Source organism: Eutrigla gurnardus (genome assembly GCF_963514095.1).
Source record: "Eutrigla gurnardus genome assembly, chromosome: 9".
Classification (NCBI taxonomy): domain Eukaryota; kingdom Metazoa; phylum Chordata; class Actinopteri; order Perciformes; family Triglidae; genus Eutrigla; species Eutrigla gurnardus.
The window spans coordinates 14,809,284-14,832,872 of record NC_139923.1 but is presented as its reverse complement, the minus strand read 5'-3'; the positions used below and the strand labels follow the sequence as shown (position 1 = coordinate 14,832,872).

General features: G+C 40.9%; 1 protein-coding gene across 2 annotated transcripts in view; it reads right to left on the bottom strand.

Annotated features, from left to right (window-relative positions):
• Nucleotides 1-1,256: 1,256 nt before the first annotated feature.
• Nucleotides 1,257-23,589, bottom strand: part of ankrd26 (ankyrin repeat domain containing 26) — a 25,451-nt gene continuing 3,118 nt past the window's right edge. Inside the window, exons 6-44 of one of the 2 annotated variants that reach the window (XM_084016805.1) lie at nt 23,476-23,589; nt 22,853-23,013; nt 22,351-22,387; nt 22,205-22,274; nt 22,076-22,127; nt 21,786-21,982; nt 19,192-19,384; nt 18,526-18,587; nt 18,354-18,441; nt 17,995-18,099; nt 17,549-17,616; nt 17,397-17,466; nt 17,261-17,305; nt 16,533-16,799; nt 15,539-15,640; nt 15,381-15,451; nt 14,030-14,908; nt 12,237-12,412; nt 11,714-11,929; nt 11,084-11,114; nt 10,841-10,982; nt 10,518-10,731; nt 10,175-10,358; nt 9,745-9,891; nt 8,870-9,332; nt 8,201-8,706; nt 7,905-8,057; nt 7,490-7,665; nt 7,136-7,229; nt 6,922-6,948; nt 6,451-6,528; nt 6,002-6,136; nt 5,779-5,891; nt 5,090-5,237; nt 4,646-4,936; nt 4,223-4,458; nt 3,869-4,112; nt 2,184-2,229; nt 1,257-2,065 (exon numbers count right to left, since the gene is read on the bottom strand). The exon at nt 23,476-23,589 is cut by the window's right edge and continues 24 nt beyond it. In XM_084016805.1, coding sequence (XP_083872931.1) covers nt 1,935-2,065; nt 2,184-2,229; nt 3,869-4,112; nt 4,223-4,458; nt 4,646-4,936; nt 5,090-5,237; nt 5,779-5,891; nt 6,002-6,136; nt 6,451-6,528; nt 6,922-6,948; nt 7,136-7,229; nt 7,490-7,665; nt 7,905-8,057; nt 8,201-8,706; nt 8,870-9,332; nt 9,745-9,891; nt 10,175-10,358; nt 10,518-10,731; nt 10,841-10,982; nt 11,084-11,114; nt 11,714-11,929; nt 12,237-12,412; nt 14,030-14,908; nt 15,381-15,451; nt 15,539-15,640; nt 16,533-16,799; nt 17,261-17,305; nt 17,397-17,466; nt 17,549-17,616; nt 17,995-18,099; nt 18,354-18,441; nt 18,526-18,587; nt 19,192-19,384; nt 21,786-21,982; nt 22,076-22,127; nt 22,205-22,274; nt 22,351-22,387; nt 22,853-23,013; nt 23,476-23,589 — 6,532 coding nt within the window. In that variant the 3' untranslated portion in view covers nt 1,257-1,934. Of the gene's footprint in view, nt 2,066-2,183; nt 2,230-3,868; nt 4,113-4,222; nt 4,459-4,645; nt 4,937-5,089; nt 5,238-5,778; nt 5,892-6,001; nt 6,137-6,450; nt 6,529-6,921; nt 6,949-7,135; nt 7,230-7,489; nt 7,666-7,904; nt 8,058-8,200; nt 8,707-8,869; nt 9,333-9,744; nt 9,892-10,174; nt 10,359-10,517; nt 10,732-10,840; nt 10,983-11,083; nt 11,115-11,713; nt 11,930-12,236; nt 12,413-14,029; nt 14,909-15,380; nt 15,452-15,538; nt 15,641-16,532; nt 16,800-17,260; nt 17,306-17,396; nt 17,467-17,548; nt 17,617-17,994; nt 18,100-18,353; nt 18,442-18,525; nt 18,588-19,191; nt 19,385-19,489; nt 21,706-21,785; nt 21,983-22,075; nt 22,128-22,204; nt 22,275-22,350; nt 22,388-22,852; nt 23,014-23,475 lie in introns of both variants that reach the window. The other variant, XM_084016804.1, reaches the window with a different exon arrangement.

The window sequence follows — 23,589 nt, the reverse complement described above, 5'->3', positions numbered from 1 at the left end:
TTGTTTCATGGAAGTAAGATTTATAAATAAAAAGGCCTGTTCAGTGAACAACCTCATCATGCGTTGGAGGCGTTGGGTTGACACCTTGTTCTTTCTTAACGATGTTGGACTGGCAGTCTGAGATAACAAGACTGGGCATCACAGATAGAAGATGACCCAGTGAGGAGCGGTTTGTTTTAAACCTGAGTTGCTTTTCAAAAACAACCCTTTCAACACTTTTTTATTCAGAATCTGTCTATTTGTATTCTCGCCCGCCTCCAAAGCTTCATGACAATGGTTGTAACCTCCTCAATCAAAACGAGGTTTACGTGTAGTGTATGAAGTGGCGTCTATTAAAAAAAAAAAGAAAAAAAGAGGAAATAATAACACCTAACAGTCAGTCTGTCAGATGTGCCCATCTGCTGTAAAGGAAACAAAAATAAATGTAACCAGATTTGAATATCTAACATTTGAGGCTGACGCAGAGAGGACGGATCAAAGGGAAGAGAGACACACCAGAGGGGGGCAATCATAAACACATTGTCTCATTTTAATAAGTGAGGGGAATGGTTTCTAAACCAGCGCATATCATCAAGTTTCATGTGTTTGGGTGTGCTAGAGAAGGGGGGACGAGGGGGGGGAGTGAAGTACATCAAAACATAGCTAATGAGGGTTGGGCTAAAAATGTCTGCATATTGATGGCAAGCAGCATTTTATATGGAATGTACCTGGAATCTAAAGAAAGTGCTGCACAGAAGAGCTGCAGAATAAGCATCAGAGAAGTCAGTATTAAACACGTACTCTAGCTCTACAGCTCAACTGGATTTAAGAAGCAGATACTGTTAATGACATCAGTTTCAGTTCATCAACTGTTCATATCTATTCAGATAATCTTTTAACAGGTGTAAAAAACCTTATGCAGTAACTGGAAAATGGGAGAGACTTACACTGTGTGAATGTATGTAATAAATTAGTAAATGATCCATTTGTTTAATAACTAACAACTATAATCATTATAAATGCATGTTATTACATTTAAACTTGTAATGTAGATTAGGGGCAGGTAAGGATAATTATGGAAATATAAAGTTACATTCAATTTTAATATTTCTATTCAAGTAAAAATAAATAAATCACATCAGTCACATTTTCATTTACAGCAAACTCAGTGATGGATTTATTAAAACGCCAGGAGAAATTTGTGGTCATCATATTGGGTCTTTCGTTTGTCATTTCCACATCAGACATTAATAGCTCACTCAAGTTTAGGGTTTTATTTTTTTATTTGCAACTTTAGAGTCTTCTGTAATATACAGGCGTCACATGAGTTCCTATATATATATATTCTTTACAGTATTTATGAAATTAATTTAAGAAAAAAACAACAACTAATAAACAAATAGGAGGTGTTTCCCTTTTGGTGGCCCTAAAAGCAAGCCAACAAAAAGCTGAAATGACAGTTGTACAAATGTAGTTACCCTGTCTCAATAGCCAGAGTACTCCAGCTCGTCGTATTCAAGTATATCATGTTCCTAAAAAAATATTAATGAATAAATAATATGATCATAAACACAATACTCCATTGAGTCTAATAAAGTAAGACCAAGACAGATATTGCACCATTCGATGGCACGTACCAAATTATTAACGATGCATACATCAAATATAACAACACCAATATAAACAAATACAAACCAAAAATACAGAAAGATAGTGAGAGAGCGTGAGAGCAACAAAACAGCAACAAATTGAAGAGAATGAATCAGAATACTATGTAGTGCAACGTGCATTTTGTTTGCCTTTTTTCATCAATGAAGGGACAAAGTGGGATTCTTATATGTGATACATGGTCTTATATGTGATATATGGCTTTGAACATACTGTTGGTGCAGATTCAAGGTTTTTTATTAATGTCTGAAATAGAATGTTTGACTGCGAGCAGCAGAGATACGTTTTCAGATCATTTTGTTCTTCTTTAGTACCTCCAAGTACTGCTGCGTCGCCCTGCTGACGGGGTCCAGCTCCACCCTCGAGGCAGAGCCCACCGGTGACAGCCGGGCTGCAGCGACGTCCAGCTCTGCTGTGGCTGACGGCCAGAGAGAGAACACAGTTACCGTCATTGAGCAGCAGCTGCAGGTCACATATAGCTACCATCTAATCAATTAAAGACTTTCATGTCATGTTTCCAGTTTTAGTGCACTCACCATTGTTTAATTCTTTTGTTATGTTTCTATCCAACTCACTCCGCATCTGGAAAAAAAAAAGGCAAAGTTGTTGATAGAATTGAGATCTTATGATTTGGTGGCAAATATCGCCCTACAAAAACGTATAGCATTGGAAATAAATATTACACATATTAAAAAACAGAAAAGAAACAAGGACGATGTTTCACCACTGAAGACAATACTATGGTAAATGGCAACACATATTAATGACAAATACTTGAATAGTGAAACATTCTGACTATTATGTGAAGCAGATTCTGCAGGCTGTTTGATCTCCTATTGTCTTACTGCGAGAGTCAATATGTATAATCAAATAGTTTGTACAAGAATGCATTTAAACTAACGAGGATAGGTTTTTATCTGAATAAATCTTACATTAAGGAAAAATGTTCCTGATAGCCAACATGTAAAACCATAAAAGGTCTGCATGAAACATATCAAAGATGATGGTATTGCTCTGTTATTAATCCAGAATTGCATGTTTTTTGCGTCTGAGAGCTGCATTTGCATCATGCACAATTAGATGTGCCTGTGGTTGTGTTGTATAACTAAATTCTTTATTGTTAATATTATCATTATTATTATTACTATATCTTGAGTTCAAATTCATATGTAAAAAATGCTAAAAAACAAACTTTAATTTATCTAAATCAAAGTTCCCATGAAGCTTAACTTCTGGACTTAAGCTTCATTCATCTGTCCTAATATGAAAAGTGAGATCTGTCCTATTGGTACTTTTTTCCAAACTACATTTCTATCTCCAGCCCACAAAACCCACATAATCTCTAGTCTGCATATCAACTTCAGAGCATGGAGAAAGTAGAGCGTTAAGGAGGAGGGTTTGGCATTTCAGCTGGTTGAGTAACTGACTAACCACACAATGCAAAACCCAGGTTTCCTGCACATTTCAACAAGGAAATTCTATGCTATTCCTAACTTTTCCATTTAGCCTACATTCGTGATGATGACATTTGTTTTGTCACTTTAGACAATTTGTCATTTCATTTGAAATACAAACTCTGAAAATCCTTTAAGTAACGAAGAGAGCCACTGTAATAAAAATAGCTGTTACACTCTACAATCACTGTCTTTTAACTGTGGGAACCCTGGACAGCATGGTTTGCATCAGGGTCATACATGTGGGCCCACCAGCAGGGTGAAAGAACAGCAGCCAATCAGACACTGAGCTGAAGACTTCTACACACCTTGTTATGGGCCTGGCTGAAGAGAGGAGAGATGAGAGACAGACTTTTGAGCTAGAAGCTAAAAGAGTGAGAAATAGAAGACGGGTTAGAAGAAGTAAAGCCCCGCTACCACAACAGGCTTAAGTAAGAGAAGAAGAAACAACGTGCAGGAGAAAGAAAAGAACAGGAGGAAGATTTCACTTCAGTTTTGAAGCCATTCTTGTAGAGGGCGGACAGGTGTTCAGCAAATTTAGAACGCCATAACATACATATTGTTGTGTAGATTAACATGCCTCTACAGTTATGACAAAAACACTAGCCTGTGTATAAAAAGCAACCTATTTAAACAAAACAGCACCAGTTAGACAACAACAATGCTGACAACCACGACGCTATGGAAATGAAAATGACCCAAAGTAAATAAATGTTGCCATAAAGTTTGTAATCAACATGAGGGATTCAATGAATGACTGTACAGACCTTGGCGAGGTAGTCCTCCACCCTGCTGTTCTGCCCCTCAGTTACAGGGCTGATGAGGGAGAGTCCCAAGCCCAAGCTCCTGTTGAGGGGCCCCAGTGTGGCCCCATAATGTGCTGGAGAACCCAAAGAGCCCACGTCCAGCGAGGGCCCTCCAAGAGTACCATTGGTGATGCTGCTGGTTATCAGAGACCGGCTGCGCTCGTTGAGCAACTTGGAATTGGCTTCCGTGAGCCGACTGTTGGCCCTGTGGGGAAAATCATTGATACAATAGTATGAGTTCTCTCATCATTAGCACTGTTTGTTTGACACACCACAGAAATCAGGTGTTTAAAAAATCCACCAAGCTGACTTCACCTCTCTAGTTTGGCAGCCAGGGACTTGTGGAGGCGCAGCTCCTCTGTGTAGAGTTGGCGGTACCGCTCTAGCTCTGTGCGTGTGGAGTCTCTTTGGCTGAGGCTGTCATGATTGGTGGTGCGGGCCCGGACCAGTTCCCCCTCCATCTCCCGGATCTTCTGCTCCAGCTGAGAGCGCAGGTTGGCCTCATTAGTCGCTTTAATCTGATCCAGTGCTTCTTGGGATGCTGCCTGGGACTGACGCACGAATAGATGAGGTTAAGTGATGTTTTAATAGACACATGGACACATTTTTGCCATCTCATCTCTTACAACAATTTTAATCCACCTTATAATTTCTTAATTTGTGCACTAATCTCATCAAAGATTTTCCCAGTGACTTCCTTTATATTAACAATTACATTTCCCCTCAAAAAATGTTTACCTGCAGGAAGATGTTGACCTGCTCCAGTTTCTGTTGGATCTCTTGACGGACCCTCTCCTCTGTGTCACGGCGGTACTGCTCTACCTGGCTCTGCTCTATCTGAGCGGCCTCCATCCGGCGTCTCAGGTCCAGCACTTCCTCCTCCAACTCCCTCTTACTCCTCTCCAGTTGGTCATTACTGTGGCTCAAGCTCCTCAGGGAGGCCAGCTGATCCCTGAGGTCGCCGTTCACTTTCTCCAGCTGGCTGCGGCGGGAGCCTTCCTTCTCCAGCTGTACCTGCAGTTCGTCCACCTAGTAACATAAAAAAGAGGTCTCACAGCTGAAGTGTAACACTACACCTCAGGGACTCAAGGGGTCTTGAGTGGTTTCAAACTGTAGTATAGTGTATAGTAGCAGTATAACTACCAGCAGTATATTATAATCATGACACTGTAGGAGATAAACCTTTTCTTTCATTCGTCCAAAGGCACCGTCTGCCTGGATGTGTCTGCCGGCTTCCAGCCGTAGACTGCTCATAGGAGAGCCAAATTCCGCTCCGCCTGTGTCCTGATCTCGCAACTTCTTCTTTGCAGCCTTCAATAAAGTACGCAACCTTAAAACACACATGCACACATACTATAAGTAAACAAATACATAAATACAAAGTGAATTTCTCATACAAAACGCTTGTCCCGTGTACAACCCAGAATTAAGTTATGACCTAACATATTATATATCAGCTTGGCTTTGCAAAGTTAACCATTATTCCAAACAGTGTTATTATGCACATACTTTACCAATTTGCAACTTGTCTTCACTACATACGACTCATTTAAACTATATGCGACAAATTCAGATTCAAAAAACATCAGAACACACGCCTCTTATTAAAGGCAAACTCAAAATTCATGAACTGCATAAATTATGTCAAAGAATAAGGAAGTGAGCACACAAAGATTTCACACAAATACAGGGACTTATTATACATTAAGAGTGGAGTTAAAAAACTGAAACCCTTACACCAGACGCACACATTGGAACACCACGGCCACATAAGCTGGGAAATACTGCACTCTACTGGATATAAGGTGTGTCTAAATAGTAGGAAGAAGTACTGCTGTTGGTGAGGGGGGTGGGAGGAGGCTAGGAGTCACCTGTACATTTCTTTTTGGAGCTCTGTGTTTCTCTTCATCTCTTGATCCAGCCGCGTGTCTACAGACTTCTTCTGCTCTGACATTTTCTTGGCTTTCTTCTTTTCTATTTCCATCTGGAACATAGGCAACAGGCTGATAACGCTTGAGACCCAAACCATGGTATATTATAATCAGCAAACCATGCACTACATTAGCCTGCATATGAGTGCATCACAATGATCACCTGGGTGCTCAGGTCTCCCTTTTCCTTTTCAAGCTCTGCCAGGCGCAATCCTAACTTAGAGCGGCTCTTCAGCTCCTCCTCCCACAAGGCCTGAGAGTCCTGCGCTGTGTGAGACAGCATGCTTTGCTTCTGGACCTAAAGAAGAGAAAGACGGAGGTGAGAAATTCAAGTATCACACATATACACATTAAAAAAAGAAGTTGCTGTCTGCTTGTTAGACTGATCAAATGTCAGACCACTGGCCCCCAAAGATAAGTCTTCCTGCCAAAGGCTATGCCATTGATGGTAGCAAGGTACTGATGCTACATTAGGATGGCTACTCAAAAATGTAGGAACTTCCTGCTCAGACTGATCCGAGGTGAGTTACAGACTAGAAAATCTGATAAAAATAAGAAATGGATATCTAAGCTGAGGCTTTTCTTAGTTAGGAAACGATGTATGCCACCGACCTCTCGACTGAGTTGGTCTTCCAAAGTCATCTTACTGCTTTGGAGGTTTGTAACCAAGTCCTCCAAATGATCTCTGACCTAAAGAAATAAGAAAAGCATTGTGAAACATACATTAAAGAGGGTGGTTTGTTTGCATTGCTGTTGTGTTGTTTATTATTTTAGAAAGTTGAGAAGACACTTAGGACTAAAGGAAAAAACATGCATCATGCAGCTCGAGGCCAAAAAGGGTGAAAGTCCCCACCTACCAAGATCTGACTAAAGGGAGAAAACACATTTTGAAGTCACCAAGAAAAACCCAAAGAGGACACAAATCTATTACTCCCTCCGTATGTTTTAATGTGTGCTCATGAAAAAAAAACACAAAGCCAAAGTGTGTTTCATTTTGTAAATTGATAAAATCTGATTTTGTGATTTCTGTCAATTTAGATATTAATACAATAGAGTAACCCCACACAGAGAACCAATACCAACCCCTCCTCCAGGTGAGCTGTTAGAGAGCTGGAAAAAGATTGGATACCTTAAAATGATTTCACAACGTAATTATATTGTGATTACTATAGTATTACGATACTGAGAAATTGTATTTTGCTTTTTAAGTCACAAAAAATAAAAAAAATAAAAAAGTGGCACAGAGATCCTTTGTAACAGTTAAAGCAGTTTATTGGATTAAGCTTGCAGCACTCACCATGGTAGATTCCTGAGCCCTTTTCTGAAGAGAATCAATTTTGTTGGACTGTTGTTTTGCCGCCGCTTCCAGCCTGGCGTTCTCTATCTCGAGCCTAAGGTGACATCAAAAGTATTCAAAATATATATACCAAAACATATTATCTAGACTCATGGCAATTCATTTAACATTTTAGTTAATCTATAATTATTTCTTTGTTATGGAGTTTTGACGCTTTATTTTACACTTTTTATTTCACAGGAGTGACATTTTATTTTATACAGGTTTTTCAAAATAAAATAAAATACATTTATCAATCTTTTAATCCCAAGTGTGTGTGCGTGTGCATGTGTGTATGTGTGTGTTTGTAAATACCTTTGCACAGCTTCCTCCAGCTGTTTGATAGTGGTGTCAGAAGATCCTGAGGCAGACAGCGCCAGCTGGTGTTTCTGAGCAGCTGTGGTGAGTTCCTTTTCCTTTTCATCCAGGCTGTTCTTTAGACTGTTAATACGTCTCTCAGCCTGCACGAAGCGGTCTTCACTTTCCTCCAGCTAAGTGAAAGAAGGCAAAATACACACCTCATCAGCAAATGCCATCAGCAGACTTAACTGTCAGTTCAACACCCATACAGGGTGGAAGTTGTTGCTGCTTAGAACCAAGTGCTCAGTCACCTAAAACATTTGATAATAATCCATCTAATTGTCATTGTTTGCCTCATCATTAACACAGCTGGAATCATAGATGTGATGAGAATGTAGTGCCACAAGGGGGCCCTGTTCCCTGCTGTTACCTTTCCTTTGAGCCTGTCCAAGTCTTTAAAGAGCCGAGCCTTCTCCTCCTCCAGGTCACTGCGATAGCGTGTGTTGACCTCCAGAGAAGCCTCACTCATGGACAGCTTCTTGAGTGAGTCAGCTAGATCCTGCTGCAGCTGCCTTCGACAGGTCTGTGCTCAGACCGATTCCAAAGACAGTAGGGTTTGATTAGATTTAAAGGAAGATCCTCAACTGGCATGTAGAAGAATGGCTAAAAATGGGTCTGGAAGAGGAGGTTAGGTAATCCTCTTTCGCTGCAGTCTCCTAATCTTACCTCTCTTTCATTCTTCTCTTCCTCCAACTTGTAGATCTGATCTCGGAGGTCAGCAGCCTTACTGGCAAGCTCCTTATTTCTCTCCTCCACCAGTTGTACTCTCTCTTCACTGTCAGAGCGGAGCTTGGACAGAATGTCACTGAAGCGCTCTTGGGCGTCTGTCACAGCACGCTCTTTTGCAACGCCTTTGTTTTGGGCCTCTTCTAGCTGTTGCCGTAGTAGCATGCCCTCACTCTGTATTTGGGCCAGTCGCTCCTGTGTGGCTTCTTGGCGTGCTCCGACGCGGCTCATCAGCTCCCTCTCGGCCTGCAGAGCCACTTCTAACTCCTTGATGCGTTCAGCTGCCTGGTCCTTCTCCCGCTGTTGGACGTCCAGCAGTAGGCCTTTCTCTGTCAGCTGCAGTGTGGCCCGATGGACTTCATTCTCCATGCTGTTTGCACGAGCCTCTGCCTTGGCCAGCTTCTGGGACAGGCCGTTGATTGCCTCACGTTGACTGCCTGCTTCATCTGTAGAAATAAAAATAAGTTGAAGTACAAACAATAAGTTACAGGACAGAAATATGCGCAAAACAAAAGGCTGCTTTTACAATTAAATACAAACCACTGTCTCAAGCAGACAGCAGATACAACAGGAGGCCATTTAGCCTGGTTGGGCATGACCACTACTAACCTCTCGATCTGTCTTTAAGACGCTGGTGTTCCTCTTTCTCCCGAAGCAGAGCTCTCTCTGTGTCTCTGTGCGTTGCCATGCAAAGCTCTGCCTCCTTTATGGCTCCAGCCAGGCGGATACGAGTGGAATCGACCTCTGCATCCAGCGTTTCACGAGTCTGCCTCTCATTTTCCAGACGGTTCGTCGCAATAGTTAACTCAGACTTCAGGGTGGTCACCTGGTTATTGCAGTTGAAGACAGTTTGGGTCAGGGCGTCACTGTTGAGTTTGAGATCTCGCCGAGCATCTTCCAGCTGTTCCTTGAGGGCCTCGTTCTCCTCCAAAAGGTGGCTCTCTTTGAGACTGCTGTTGGCATGCGAATTCTCAAGGTCTCCTCTCAGGATGGACAGCTGCTCCTGGAAGGTCGCACTTTGCTGCAGCAACTCCCTCTCCCTGTCACTGGCCTCGGTGAGCTGAGACAATGCCTATGAACAGGAAAAAAAAACCCTTACCTATAGCACTCTGATCATAGCACTGTCGCTCTTAAGGTACTGCTTTACTCAGACGAGGACCTAACACTTGTTCTATTTTTAGCTCTTACTTTATCGGCAATGATACGTTGTGGTTTCTTTGTTTCCTTCTTTTGACAAATGTACTTATTGTAAGTCGCTTTGGACAAAAGTGTCTGCTAAATGACCTAAATGTAAATGTAAATGTAAATGTAAAAAAATAAAACATGGTATGATTGCCTCGAGCCGGCAGGATGTTCAAAACTAAAAGCTACCACATGTTTTCCTGTTCTGGTAAAAAACACAATATCAGTGGGTGCAAAATGTTGGAATATCATATAAACCACAACCCAAACTAAAGCTATAGTTACCACTCCTTGATGATTACCTCATTGCTTCTGCTAAGATTTCTTTTGTTCTCATCTTCTATCTCTTGCTGCTTTCGGAGATGGCTGTTGAGCAGATTCTCCTGCAGTGTCCGAGCACTGCGCTCCTGAGCCAGCAGTCTCTGGGTCTCAGTGTGGTCCTCTTCAAGCTGGGTGGTGGACATATAACCCATTAATGTAGCCATCGTATTCACACATACACCAAACAACTGGAAAAGCTAGATAACGATAAAATAATCAAAAGCATACTAACATCAACACCGATTCCAAATGGACACCATATGAGTATTACTTAAAAAAATGCATACTGTATGTTAACAATAATGTTAATGTATCACATTATTAATACAATATTAGCCAACATCAATAAAGTGAAAACACACCTTGGACAGAAAAACAACTCGAATTGCACCCAAATGCACGAGGGTGTACCTGTTTATTGTTGTTGACAAATGTTCTCATCTCCAGCTCGAGATTCCTGAGGGTGAGCTCCACCTTTTGTCTCTCCTGAACCTCTAACTGATGCTGCTCCTCCATCCTCCTCAGTTTATCTCTGGTTGTGTTGTACATCATGGTGGCGTTGCGGCGATTTTCCTGCTCCTGTTTCAGCTGAAATCTATACCAATTTCAGACCAAATAAAAAAAAAGAACCATATTATAAGTAATCACATAAGATACTGTATGATGCTCAAAAATATCAGAATAGAGAGCAAGACCAAGTAAAGAAATGGCTAAAGAGTATTCGAGCATTCGAGAAAATAAAAGTAGTTCTCACTTGAGGTTTGTGACTTCAGTCTGCAGTTCCAGCTGGTTGCGCTCCAAGGCAGATTTAACATCTTTAACTTCCTCCAGAGCGCTCTTCAACTCCGCCCTCTCCATTTCCAGCTGGCTCACCTTGTCTGTTAGGTACCCATGGCGACTCCTTGCCTTTTGGATGGAGCGCTCATATTCGTGGAAAATGTTCTGCAGCTTCACCATGCTTCTTGAATCTGTGAGATTTAATATGGCTTACATACACCAGATCTTGCTTTCAAGGGTATTTTGCAAATTAGATGAACAAACTGATCAAAAAGCAGAAATAATCAGCTAAATCAGTACCCAAAGTGGCCGAGTCCAGCTTCTGAATGAGGACGGATGCATGCCGATAGCCTGAAGTGGGAGAGTCTATATCATCTGTGGCTGTGTCGGATGACTGAGTGAGTTCATCAAAGTCTTCTGCCATCCCCACTTCTTCAGGCTTCTAAATATGGAAACAAACTGTGGTGTTAATATTATCCATTTTCTCATTCTGTAACATGTACTCAAACTTCCATTCAGTAACTAACAGAATTTGTGTTTTACCTGTTTTTTCTGTTCTCCACTCGGTGTAAACCTGAGCCCAACAAATGCAGAGGTTATATGGGAAATTGATATGCGTGTTCTCAAGATAAGAGAGCTGTATTGAAGAGTTGTTCGAAGCGTGATGGTATAATGCAGTATACTATACGTTTTTGGAAAATTAGTGGTTAGACATGCAACTACGTCTATGAAATCAAGAATTGCATCCAACTGATGACCCACCACCATTTTTGTAAAGGTTTGTTTGGACTGAATGCAAAGCAAATGCAAAGAAGTGTACCTCCTTAGAAGTTTGTGTTTATTCGGCATAAACATGATCCAAATATACCAACAAATAAGGTAGTTGTTTTTCTCTACTCTCTACTTTGTGTGTAAATATATAAATAATGTACTACGTGTTTCAGAAAAGCATGAATTTAATTATTTGATCCGATCCATTTTCATTTGCATGGAGACATTCATTTGCTGTCCCTAAATTGAATCTGTGACTGACATCCACTCACTTCTTTCTATTGACTTTGGAAGCAGTTGTGCTGCCTGTATAATTCCCTTTGCATTCAATCTGAACACGCCCTACGAGTTAGTGACAGAGAGGTGAGATAGGTACAAAAAAAAAGCATACTGCATATATACCTTCCTTCATCGTCGGACACATCACTTAACGTGCTATCATCAAACACAGACAGAGGATCTCCATTGACATGAGTGTGGGTCTGAGGGGCTCTCCTGCGCCGGGCCCCTCTGACCAGCTCCAGCTGTAAGGTCTCCTCTACAGCTTGTTCCTCCTGTGTTTGGCTATTGTAGGTCTGCTGGAGTGGGATATGCAATTGCACTGGTGCGCCGTTTGTGCTATGAAGAGCAATAAACCTGATGGTCAAAAAGTTGTGACATCTACACTTTGGGGCCCCCCTTGGGGGTAATGCTGTAGAAAACCTCATTAAATTGAATCAATGAAAATCAGTTTAGAGTTCTTTTTGTTGAATGTTAACAAAATATATAGCTAAAGCCATTTATTTAAAAAAAATGATTTAGAGAACAAATATACACAAAGTTACTTTTCTTTTTTTTTGTAGATAATAAATGACTTCGAAATTGCGGAGGATTCTGTATGTGTTGTTCTGAAATAAGAGCAATGTGAACAAAATCAAAATAATACCTCTTGCTGTCTGCAGGTTGCTGTTCTTGTTGAGCTGCTCCAGCTCGACATGACAGGGATCCCAACTTGGTCTCAGGTTTCGGGGTACCTACTTTTTCCAATGCAATTCCACCAATATCCCAAGGAGTAGTAGATATGTGCTCCCCCATTGCAGTCTTTGTCGTCTCCTTGCCAACCTGAAAAGACAATGGTAAATATTTGATAACTGGATTTGAGAATTTATTCTTAACTGAAACATGTTGGGCCAGCCTTTTAAGATGCGTTTTGGAGCAGGGACTTGTACACTTTGTCATACATAATTTAGTGTCACCACTCCTTTTGGAGACCTAACACCTTAGTGTGGTTACTTTATTTGACGTGGTATTTTCAGTTAATTACAAGGATGCACGTACAATGCTTGCTGTGTTTTTGTCTGATATGAATGGTAAACATACAAGAATACATTCAAAACTAAAATCAGAGAAAGTTGAATTCAAATGTTTTAAATAATTCCAGATGAGCTCAACATTACCATCTCTTAAAGTATTATCTTTAGCAGTTTATACTATGTATATTGTTATTTATATTGCCATCTCACTGACTATTGCAGATATAAGTTATTTTGTTCTCTGTGAGTTAAAATGCCAAACTGCGTTGACATGGTAATCGTGACTCAGATTACCAGGTTCCACCTGGTTGCAACGACATTGTACAAAAAAAATTCTTCTAGGCCTTCTTTCTAGAGAAATATTAAAGCACTGAACAAAAGGCTGTCCAAAAAAAATCTATTCATCCCATGGGTATAAAGCCTAGCTTAAGGAATACTTTACCCACAAAATGTCCATTTGTAAATGAATTACTCATCCGGTGTGTTACCATGAATTCTTGAAGAAAATATATTTGCATTTGGGAAGTAGTGAGTATACAATTGGATATATAGGACTTAAATTATACTGCACCAGTTATGCGAGTTTGTAAATGCATGTTTTGATATAGTTTTGCTGTTGTTAAACATGGCCCCCATCTGCTCCAATTAATCAAGACTATTTTGATTCTCAGTTTGCGTTGGAGGTATTCGAGAAAATAAATATTTTCTATCAAGAATTTAAGGTAACACAGGGTAAGAGATATACAAATTGTCATTTTGTGGATGAAATATTCCATTATTCACGCATCAAAAAGAAAAGATCAATCAGTAATTGCCATTTCATCAGAAATGCACTTCTTTTCAGGGCAAAGAAGGCGATTGTGTACAATCTTCACACCAGATCACCTAGAGCGTCAGAGTTCATACAAAAGAACCTTTTCAACATAAAGATACATGCAAGGTCCATGCATGATGAAGGAAAAGTCACTACCAAAGGACACATAAGAATGTTTTTCTTTCTTTGTTTAGTTTTGGAGCACAATCAAGAATGCCAACAACCAACACTTTCTTAACTGGCAGTCTGTATCAAAGGTTACTTGAGTGCAGTGGAAATGACCTTCAACAAACAATGGTTCAATTCTACATGTTAGTTAAAAAGAAACTAATATGCAAGGAGAAACATGCAAGTCACACACAAATCAAATCAAACACAAAGAAAATCCATACAAAGATATGGAAAAAGAACAACATAACAAAAAGAAATAAGATGAGGTAATGATGTCTAGAGTAGGTCCTTTGAAATGATGCATATGCATAAGGATATGAAATGAAGAGAAAGAGAGGCAATTAAAAAGGGACTATAGGAGGGACGGCCATCCTCTACCTCTTTCTGGAGTTGGGCCTTCTCCTTTTCAAAATCCAGGAAGACAACGCTGAGCATCCCTACCTGAAGTTTAAATCTTTCCACGTCCTCTTCCAACTCTTCATCAGAAACACCTGGGATGGATGCTGAACGTCTCTTTACTGAGAGTGGGCGAGCTTTGGTGAATTCCTCGGGATTCTCTTCTGAGGTCCTAATGTTTTTCTCAGCTTCATTCAGATGAGCAGTGTTGTCCTTCCAGATAAGGTCCAAATGGGATTTTTGGAATGGCCCAAGTTTGGCCTCATCTTTTAAGTATGTGCTCCGGTCAACATCAGACATGGGTACGGAATGGTCATCAGTAAAAACTCTGGCTCTCGGTGGTGTGGTGAGTTGAGATGAAGGAGACCTGCACTCGTCCAGCTTGTCATTGGTGAGTAGATTTGGCTCTGGACATTCATCGCTCTCATCTGCTGGGGGCCCACAGACCTGCATCCTGTCCTCGCATAAGGAGCTGTCAGTTGACCCCGTCACAGAGTCTTCCAGTCCAGACTCTCTCTGCTCCGGTATGGTGAGAAGGATGGTACTTCTCGCTCTGGCCATGGGGCGCACAATGACTTCACCTTCTTCATCACTTGACTCTTCTTCTGCAGAAGTAGATTCGGCCATTGCCTGTTCTTCTTTTGCAACGTCTTCTGCAGAACATCTTGATTCAAGGAGTTCTCCAAACTTCTCTTTTAATTCACCAGCAACATTCTTGAAGGTGGATTTGACCTCCCTTTTCTCCACTTCTACCCAGAGGTTCTCATAACGATTCTGCCATGGGATGGTATCGGAAGGTGTATTTCTTTCTTCAGAGCTTCGTTGATTTTTAAAGTCATTATCCTTTTTTCCACCGTCAGAGCACACAGATGGGCATGGGTCATTTTGGTCTAACTCACATGGGTCTACTGCATCATCTACCTCCTTTGATGGTATGGGTGGACAAGGGAAAACACAGAACAGACAAGACAAAAATGCAAAAACCAAATTTGGACTTATTACTAACATAAATATACAATAAATAGAATATCAACACAATATTACTTTAATACATACAACAAGAATTTGGTGCTGTGTCCTGTTGTTTGGAGTGGCAGATGGATCAACCTAGTTACTTACAACTAGCCAAAACTATAAAAACATTTGATCTTGCCTAGGGGTTCCAAAATACTGCATTTGCAAAGGGAAAACACAGGCTTTGAGGATCCCTTGAGAGGCAATGTCACAAAGTATATCATGTGATTAAATCTGCATAGCTTTTTCTTAAATATACCTTGAAATATGCACATATTTACCAAGACATATGATTCCATGTCTGTGTATTTAAATTCCTAGTGACTGCTTTCTGGGACAAAAAGGATTATGTTACACATGGTATATTCTGTGTATTTCTCACCTTTTGTTGCTGCTCGTCAGTCTCCACATTACATTCACTGTCTCTTGCCATCGGTGAGAGCTCAGGGGAACCTAAGGAGACAGAGAGTTGTTATGCAGAGCACAGGGCATGTGCACATAAATATCTGCAAACATACTTACAAAGTCCAAGAACCTTACCTGGTTTCACCACCGCCTGAAGCTCAGCTATGTTTTGCAAACGATTGTCAATTTTGGCTGGGCTGCAAGATGGCACCACATTGTCTGGCTCCCAATCTGACTCTGAATGGGAGCAAGTCAAAGAAAACAAATGCTGAAGTCATGTCTTTTTGTTTCCATTGATGGGATCCGCAGGCACAAGAAATCTATGGTCTTCCGAGGCTGTGATGCCATAGAGATAGATCAAACCCTTGGGCAGTTTTTGGGAAAGATTGACATATGCTTTGCTATGACATGGAATATACACAGAAGTTATAATGTCAACACAAGGTACTAGCTCTTTCGCTTGCTCACTGGCTAATGAGAATTTGTGGCCGAGGAAATATCTCAAGAGTACCATCGTTTTGTTCAGATTCAGATTAACTTTATTATTCCACACGGGCAATTCCGTTAGGGCCAGGGCTCCAGACATGAGGACACCATAAAGTCCACAGTCAAAACAAAAAAAAGCATATACAATTAGACCACAACATACTCATAATAAAACATATTTGACCATTCTGTTTCTTTCCTACGTTTCTTTCCTAATATTTGTCTTTGAGGTACCCGGTCGACCTCTGGCTGGCTACCTGTGGGTGGAGCTACGTGCACATTGAAATCATGAAGGAAAGAAAAAAAGTAATTTTCTCTTAATAAAAAATATAGTCTCCTTGAAGCTCATGACAAAAAAAGTGACATGCAGTAGCGAAACCTGGTGTTCCTCTGGCTACATTGTCTACTCAAACAATGAGAAACAGGGCTGCTGGTGATGGAGGGATAATAAAAAGCAGGAGGGAAAGCACATGTAGTTGAAGCCGCCCTCCGCTGTGTTTGAAACTCACTGAATAGCAACGCTGTCACTTTATATTCATGTAATAAAAATGTCAGATGGTTAGATGGTAATCAGGGTGAGAAATAAAGAAAGGAATAAAACATAATAATAATCTGATAGACGTGGTCACCATAGTATGTTTACCTTCATCACTTGCTGGTTTCTGAAGCACCATCTTCCTTGTTCGAGGCTGGGGTTGGGGCACAGGTTTAGGTGGCGTGCTGGGCAGTGTCTTGTTGGAGTTGATGCTCTTCTGAGGTGTCAGGGGTGCTGCTGGAGCAATGTTTTCATCGTGCTCTTTAACCGATGGATCAGGGCTTTCTGGGAACTCCTCAAGACCAGGAGAGGGCATTCTGCGGCCAGGCAGGGTTCTCTTACTGGTAGTACTGGCTGAGTCCCAGTCTGATGCATCTGTGTGATTTACACGAGAATTTGAATATCATTAACAAAATATCACATTGATGCTGCTGAAGGTAGGAGGTCAGTTTCCAATGGGATAACTACAGCACCACTGAAAGGAAAAGATCTGGGAAAGGCTAACACTGAACAGAGTTCTCAAATGAGGAACTACTGTATAGCTACCAGTGTAAACTGTACTGTTTACATGTTTACTGACCTCTTTTTTTAGCTTCCAAAAGTGTGATGACAGAAACATACAAAGGTTAGTAAAGCAAGTATTGCATGTAAATGGACCATTTTAAACAAAGCTGAACATTGGGTGCTACCCTGCAGATAGATGTACCAGCAGTGAACCTGTAAAGGATGCGTGTGCATTGGTTTTAGGGGCAGGTGGGGGCTTTAGATGGGTCAATGGCCTTGTGATTATATAGACAAATTTAACAAATATTAAAACGTTCATTATTCAATCTTACCTTCAAGATCATCAACATCACCAAGACCAAGCTCTTCCATCAAGTCTGTCAAAGAGAAACAAAAATTAAATAGAAAGTTTTTCTTCAAATAAATTATTAGAACAAAAACCACAATGCTGCAGGTTATTCCGTTTACCTGTCTTTCGTTCAGTATCTTCTTCAAGTTTGCTCAAAACATGAAGGGGTTCCCATTTTGCCTTCTCAGTCTGGTAGAAAGGAGAACATTGCTATTTGATTCCAATGCATCAGTGTATTTGACCTTCTATGGCATTTACTTTCTGAACCTACCTCTTTCGGTAGAGCATCATCTCCATCAACATGTTCGCCTCCATCATCACCATCATTATCATTTCCAACTGTAAGAGACAAGACATGTCTGTCATGTTAGAGACACAATGAACCATTAATGTAAGAAAAAGAAACATTCTGACGAAGCTGGATGGGTTAGTCAGAACATTGCACAAAGGATCCCAAGGTAAATGAGCTCATGGTTAATTAGCATGAAGATACATGGCAAGGCATCAGACAGGCATTAAGATTCCTTGTTTTATTGACACAAGTATCAATAAGGGAATACTGATAAGTGTTGCACTCATGTCATCTGAGCCAGCAGGCAGGGTGGAGTAGTGTACGTACGCTGCATGCGTTCACTTATGGTGACCATGAAGTGATGGGCAAGCCTCTGGGATGGTTAGCATGCTGTTCCTCAGACCTATGATTCAAGACATTCATACCCTCTTCCTGGCTGCCTCTTGGCTTGCCTACACTCCTCCGAGGCTCTAGGACTGCCATCCTATTGCCTCCTTCACCTCTTAAAAAAGAGGGAATATAAAACAAGTCTACAAAAGAAAGGCAACGTACTGTTGAAAGGATATTTTTGATTGATGGAAATTATAATGCATTGCACAATTTACACAACATTTAGGCTGAAAAGATAAAGCAAGAACCTTTATGGACAAATATAATGCATGCATACGACTAAAGCACAGTTTTCTGTGATTGTGATTAAATAAGGTCATACTGTTTCTGCAGCATGAAATGGTGCCTGGAATGATTTGATTGCTTTGAAAACAAAACAGGAATAAAGACCTACTTTCTTTAACAGTGGATATCTCGCTGTGATCCTGAGCATGCAAGCTTTGTTTCTCTTCACGTGGCAGTTTGGGGTTTTCGGAGTGAGACTGAAAGAGAAAGATCACTCTTTAAGAATCTGTGTGGCAAACATCCCATCCCACAAGGTATTCAAAAATGTGTCTTCACTTTACCTCAGAGTCCCAGGAATCCTGGTCTTCTCCTTCCTTCTCTAGACCCAGCTCGGAAAGGAAATCTATTTCAACAAGTGGAGATTCATTACAAAGATATAACTGAAAGTCATTTTAGTTGCAGTGCAACACAGGCGTTCTTGGATAAGAGTAGCAGATGCAAAAACAAACAAACAAAAAAGTCTCTGGGTCTCTCACAACTTGATTTGATTTAAATTCACGGTGTAAATAAAAACAATTCTTCATGCATCCCTATTGTATTCCTGATATATAGTAATAACAATACTGTGTAATTTAAAGTATGTCTTCATAGAGGACAGCGTTACAAGCATTTTTGATGCTATCAAATCGAACAAAATCAAGTTGTCAATAGGGCTAAAATTATTTTTCCTATTTTCTGTTTGTTTATTTACTATTACTGTTTCATAAAGCCAAAGTATTTATTTTCCAATTACTCAATTAGTAAAATAATTGATAGCTGCAAATCTAGTGTTGTGTGTCAGTAAGTTGTTCAAGGTAGCATCAGTAACGGGGGTGAGCGGAATTGAAACGTTATTGTAAAGAAGAGAAAGAAAACAACAGCGTGTGGATATGTTGAGGTCAAATTATTGTAAATTAAATTGTTCATAATATGTTCAGAACAGCTATTATAACTGATGTGCTCCTTACCTCTTTTTGTATCTTTAGAGACTTCTGTCTCAGGAATAAGTGAAGTGGCATCAAGGGATTCTCCACTCTCTTCAGGTTGATCATTTTCATCGGATATGTCTTCTTCTTCTTCTTCTTCCTCCTCCTCCTCCTCCTCCTCATCTCCCTCCTCCTCTTGGTCATTATCATCCTCATCCCCGGTGGAATCTTCTTTCTGCAAAATTAAAAATAAAAACCTATGTTGTTTACTCATAATGATGTACTTTAAAACCAAGAAGGAACAAGCACATGAAAACAACACACTACACCTACAAACTACCTGAATGACAGGCTCTCCATTGTTTCTGAGCTGTTGACACCTCATGCCTATGCTCTCCGCCTCATCAGGTGAGTCTAGATCAACATCATCAATATCAGTCTGCGGTAACACTTCAGCAGACAGTGCGTCTCCGTCTAAATGATGGTGTTGACCAGCAGGGACATCATCTTTGGTAGCAAGGCTTGAAAAAACATTTTCCCTTATAGGTTCTCCATTGAGGTCATCAGATGGGACAGTTGTCCGGGGAACGACGGTACTCTCACTTTCTAGCGGAACATAAGAAGTCAATCTAGCCTCATGTTTATTGTCAGACACGTTGACTGTGGCGCTGGTAAAATCATACTGCAGCTTTTGGTCATGGCTGTCAGAGTCCTCACTTGTCTCATCATCTTTGCTGGGATCGTCTTTCTGCACACCCATCGACGTTTCCTCCTCCAGCCTGTTGTCCTCTGGAGACTCATCCTTTTCATCAGTAAAACACTGAGCAGCATTCTCGTTGTCTTCATCTCCCTCTAAATTCTTTTCAATCGCAAATGTGGACCTGGACTTGGTTGGGGTAGAAAGAAATGTCTCGGAGGCATTACTAAAGGCTGCAATGTCATCATCCTTTCTCACCATTGGCTCCTGTTTTTCTGACTCATCACTTTCATCTTCATCATCCCAACTACTATCATTGGCTTTCTCATTCTCCGATTCTAATTTTCCTTCCATTCGTGATGTCTGGCCATTTGATTCAACATCATCGTTGGACAGTATTTGGCTTCTGGTAGGTTTTTCATCCTGAGGTACTGGAGACACTGCAGGGGAGGGGTCATTCGACTCTTCCTCAATCATTTCTTTGTCTTCATCTTCTTCCCCAGAGCCATCAGAACACTGCTGCTCTCCAGTGTGGCTTGCCGTTACAATATTTGTTTTAGAAACTGGTGACTGCACATCACCTGTATTAAAGGAGCCATTATCATTTTCGTCATTATTTTCAGAAGAAGAATCCCATTCTGATGCATCTGCTGTTGCTTTTTCTGGTCTGTTTTTGGACTGAGGAGTGCTTGTTGAACACATTCCCAGAGAGGACATAGGTTCATCCATCATTGGCTGGGGTGAGACACGTTTTGGAGATGGCGCCACTGCTGATGAAGAATCCCATGAGGTATCCAGTTGGTCTTTATTTGGTTGAAGTAATGAGATTTTTGAATGCAGTGTTGCTGCTTCCGACTGTAAATCTAATGCTTGAACATCACTTTTCTGATCGAGCTTCTCACCGCTAACTTCATTCTCTTTGGGTAGGTCAGATTCACTGCCCTCTAATGAAGAACCCCATGAGGATCTGCGTTGTTTCTCTATGAAAGTTTCTTTGTTTGATTCAGCAGCAGAGAAACTATCTGTATTTTGAACTCCATCCTCAGGCACCGCATTTCTCAGCTTAGCTAGTACTGTGTTGCGACCAAATCCTCCTGTTTGACTACCCTCTTCATCAGCACTGTCATTGTGCACTGTATCACCGGTGTTTTGTTTAATGCTCCAAGAGTCATCATCACCATCCTTTTCCATGTCTCTTTCAAACTCACCCTCCTTAACCACAGTAGGTGAACACGTGTGATGTCTGGATGATGAGGGGGTTCCTGCTGAACACAGGTCTGATGACCAAACGTTTTCCTTCCCAAGGCTGTCGTCTTCATCAGAAAATTTTGATTCTACCCTAATGGCTGACACGACACAATCCTCCTCTACATCCAATGTTGCTGGCATTGCATAACTTGCTGCCCCACCTGGGCAGGCAGTGTCAATTGTTTTACTTTTCTCTGAGGCTTCAATGCTGTAAGAGATTTCAGTAGCACCTATGTTTATAGCATCAGCACTGCCAATGATCTCAAGGGGGTTAGTAACAGAGGGTTTTTGTATATCATCAAATTCAGTAGAGTTGGCCTCGACATTAGTCGCACATTTGTTGTCATCCTCCTCAAATTCATTATTTTCTTCATCCTCTTCCCCACCCTCCTCTTCACTTTCATCATCATCTTCATCCTCCTCCTCTTCTTCTTCTTCTTCTTCGTCATCCTCCTCGTCTTCATCATCCTCCTCGTCTTCGTCATCCTCCTCCTCATCTTCCTCCTCCTCCTCTTCTTCTTCTTCATCCTCTTCCTCAGAGTTCTCGGCTTCTGGGCTTCCCTCTTGAGAGGCTGTTGAAGGCTGCTCTGAGTGTTTGATTTTCTGTCCGTCTGCGTTAAGCATTTCAGGGAAAAACAGGAGAGAGATGTCACAGAAAAGCAAGTGGCAAAGATTCAACACAAATTTTTACCTTTCTGTAGCTTGGAAGAGGGGTAGAAGTCATCTGGGGTGCTTTGGAAATGAAGGAAATGGGAGAGGGATCTACTGGGTGCTGCAGGGCTGTTTTTGATGGCAAAGCCTTTCTGAGGGATGGAATTCTCTGAACTCTATTCTCACTCTCTGGCTCAGATTCTGTACCGCTCAAGGATCTGTCAGGAAGTGTGGAAGCTAAAGGGTAGGCATGGATAAAAGATTACTTCTAAAAACCACAAACTATGGAGGGACACTAATGTGTGAATAATCTCAAAGGATGCTCCGTACCTTCTCCCCTTTTAGATGCAATCATTCTCCTTAGGTTTACCTTCTGTGGTTTCTGAAAGACAGCATATCAAATGAAGGCCTGAAGGACATTTTGGTTAAAACACACTTTGCAAAAAAAGTCGCACCAACCTTTTCATTTAAAACTGATTCATCATCATCTTCTGATGAAGGCCATTCATCTGCAGCACTTTCTGAAACCCTGAGGAGGAAAGAAGAACAGTTTGAACTGGGAATTCAATTGCAAAAGTTACAGATCACAAGAAAATAGTACTCACCGACTTACTGACGCAGACTGAGAATTGTCTTCAAAATCTGCAAAAAAAAAAAAAAAAAAAAGCAGGAGCTTATTTTCAGCCTCAATCGAAACAATTTCAGAAATGTACAATCGAAACAATTTCAGAAATGTACAATCGAAACAATTTCAGAAATGTACAAGTATGTACAAGGGCACATTTAAAGAGCAGAATTTTACGACAGCAAAACCTTGAAAGCATCAAGCAATGAAAGCATTTCCTGAAAACAGGAGTAGGGTGCGTAGTAGCCATCCTTAGTGACTGTTATTGATCTTTACTGGCACAAAACTGGGAGATTTTGCTAACAAAGCTCATCTAAACAAAGTAATACCTCTCCCTGCTTCATTTGCTCCATGATCTAGATCCAGTCAAGAGGTAATGCATGAGGAATAAATAGAGTAACCCAAGTCAATAATGCACAGACACAATAATATCCTCACACCACTTTCATTCACTTTTAAGTATTGAAAACGTATCTACCTACCATCTTTGTCAGTGGCTGGTCCTCCCAAGGAGAAGCCTTCTTCAACGTCTTGGGAAGGACTGCCCAACACTGTTTTTTTCTTCTTTTTGGTCGGGCCTTGATGTGACAGGGAGGACCCATCATTCCTCTGGGTACTGTGCTCAATGATCAGGAGGGAACAACTACAGGAGAGTAGAAAGACAGTGAAAATGTCATAATGTCATAAGCCTCAACAAGGAAAAAGGAAGAATTAATCTGTAAAACAAAGGCATTTCCTCATGAATAAACTAATGAAATAACCTATTTTTTAGGGATTTGGTTTGGGTTCCAGTTATAAAAACAAAAATATCAAGGAATAAAAAATACAGTGCAGCATAAAGAAGTTCATGTATCGTATTTATTACTGAAAAGCAGCAGCAAACAGACAGTCTTCAGTCTTGATTTAAAAGAATTGAGATTTGCAGCAGACTTGCAGCTTTCTGGAAGTTTGTTCCAGATATGTGGTGCATAAAAACTGAAGGCTGCCTCTCCATGTTTGGTTCTGACTCTGGGGACACAGAGCAGACCTGTCCAAGATGATCTGAGAGGTCTGGATGGTTCGTAGCTAAGTAGAACATATGTGCAAAAAAAGAAGAACAGCTTACGGATGATGCCCATTCATCACCGCGTAGTCATCAGCTGACCATCCTTTGGTATCCTTAAGTGCGATATCCGCATCAAACCGCAAGAGCAGCCGCAACATCCCGATCTGCCCATTG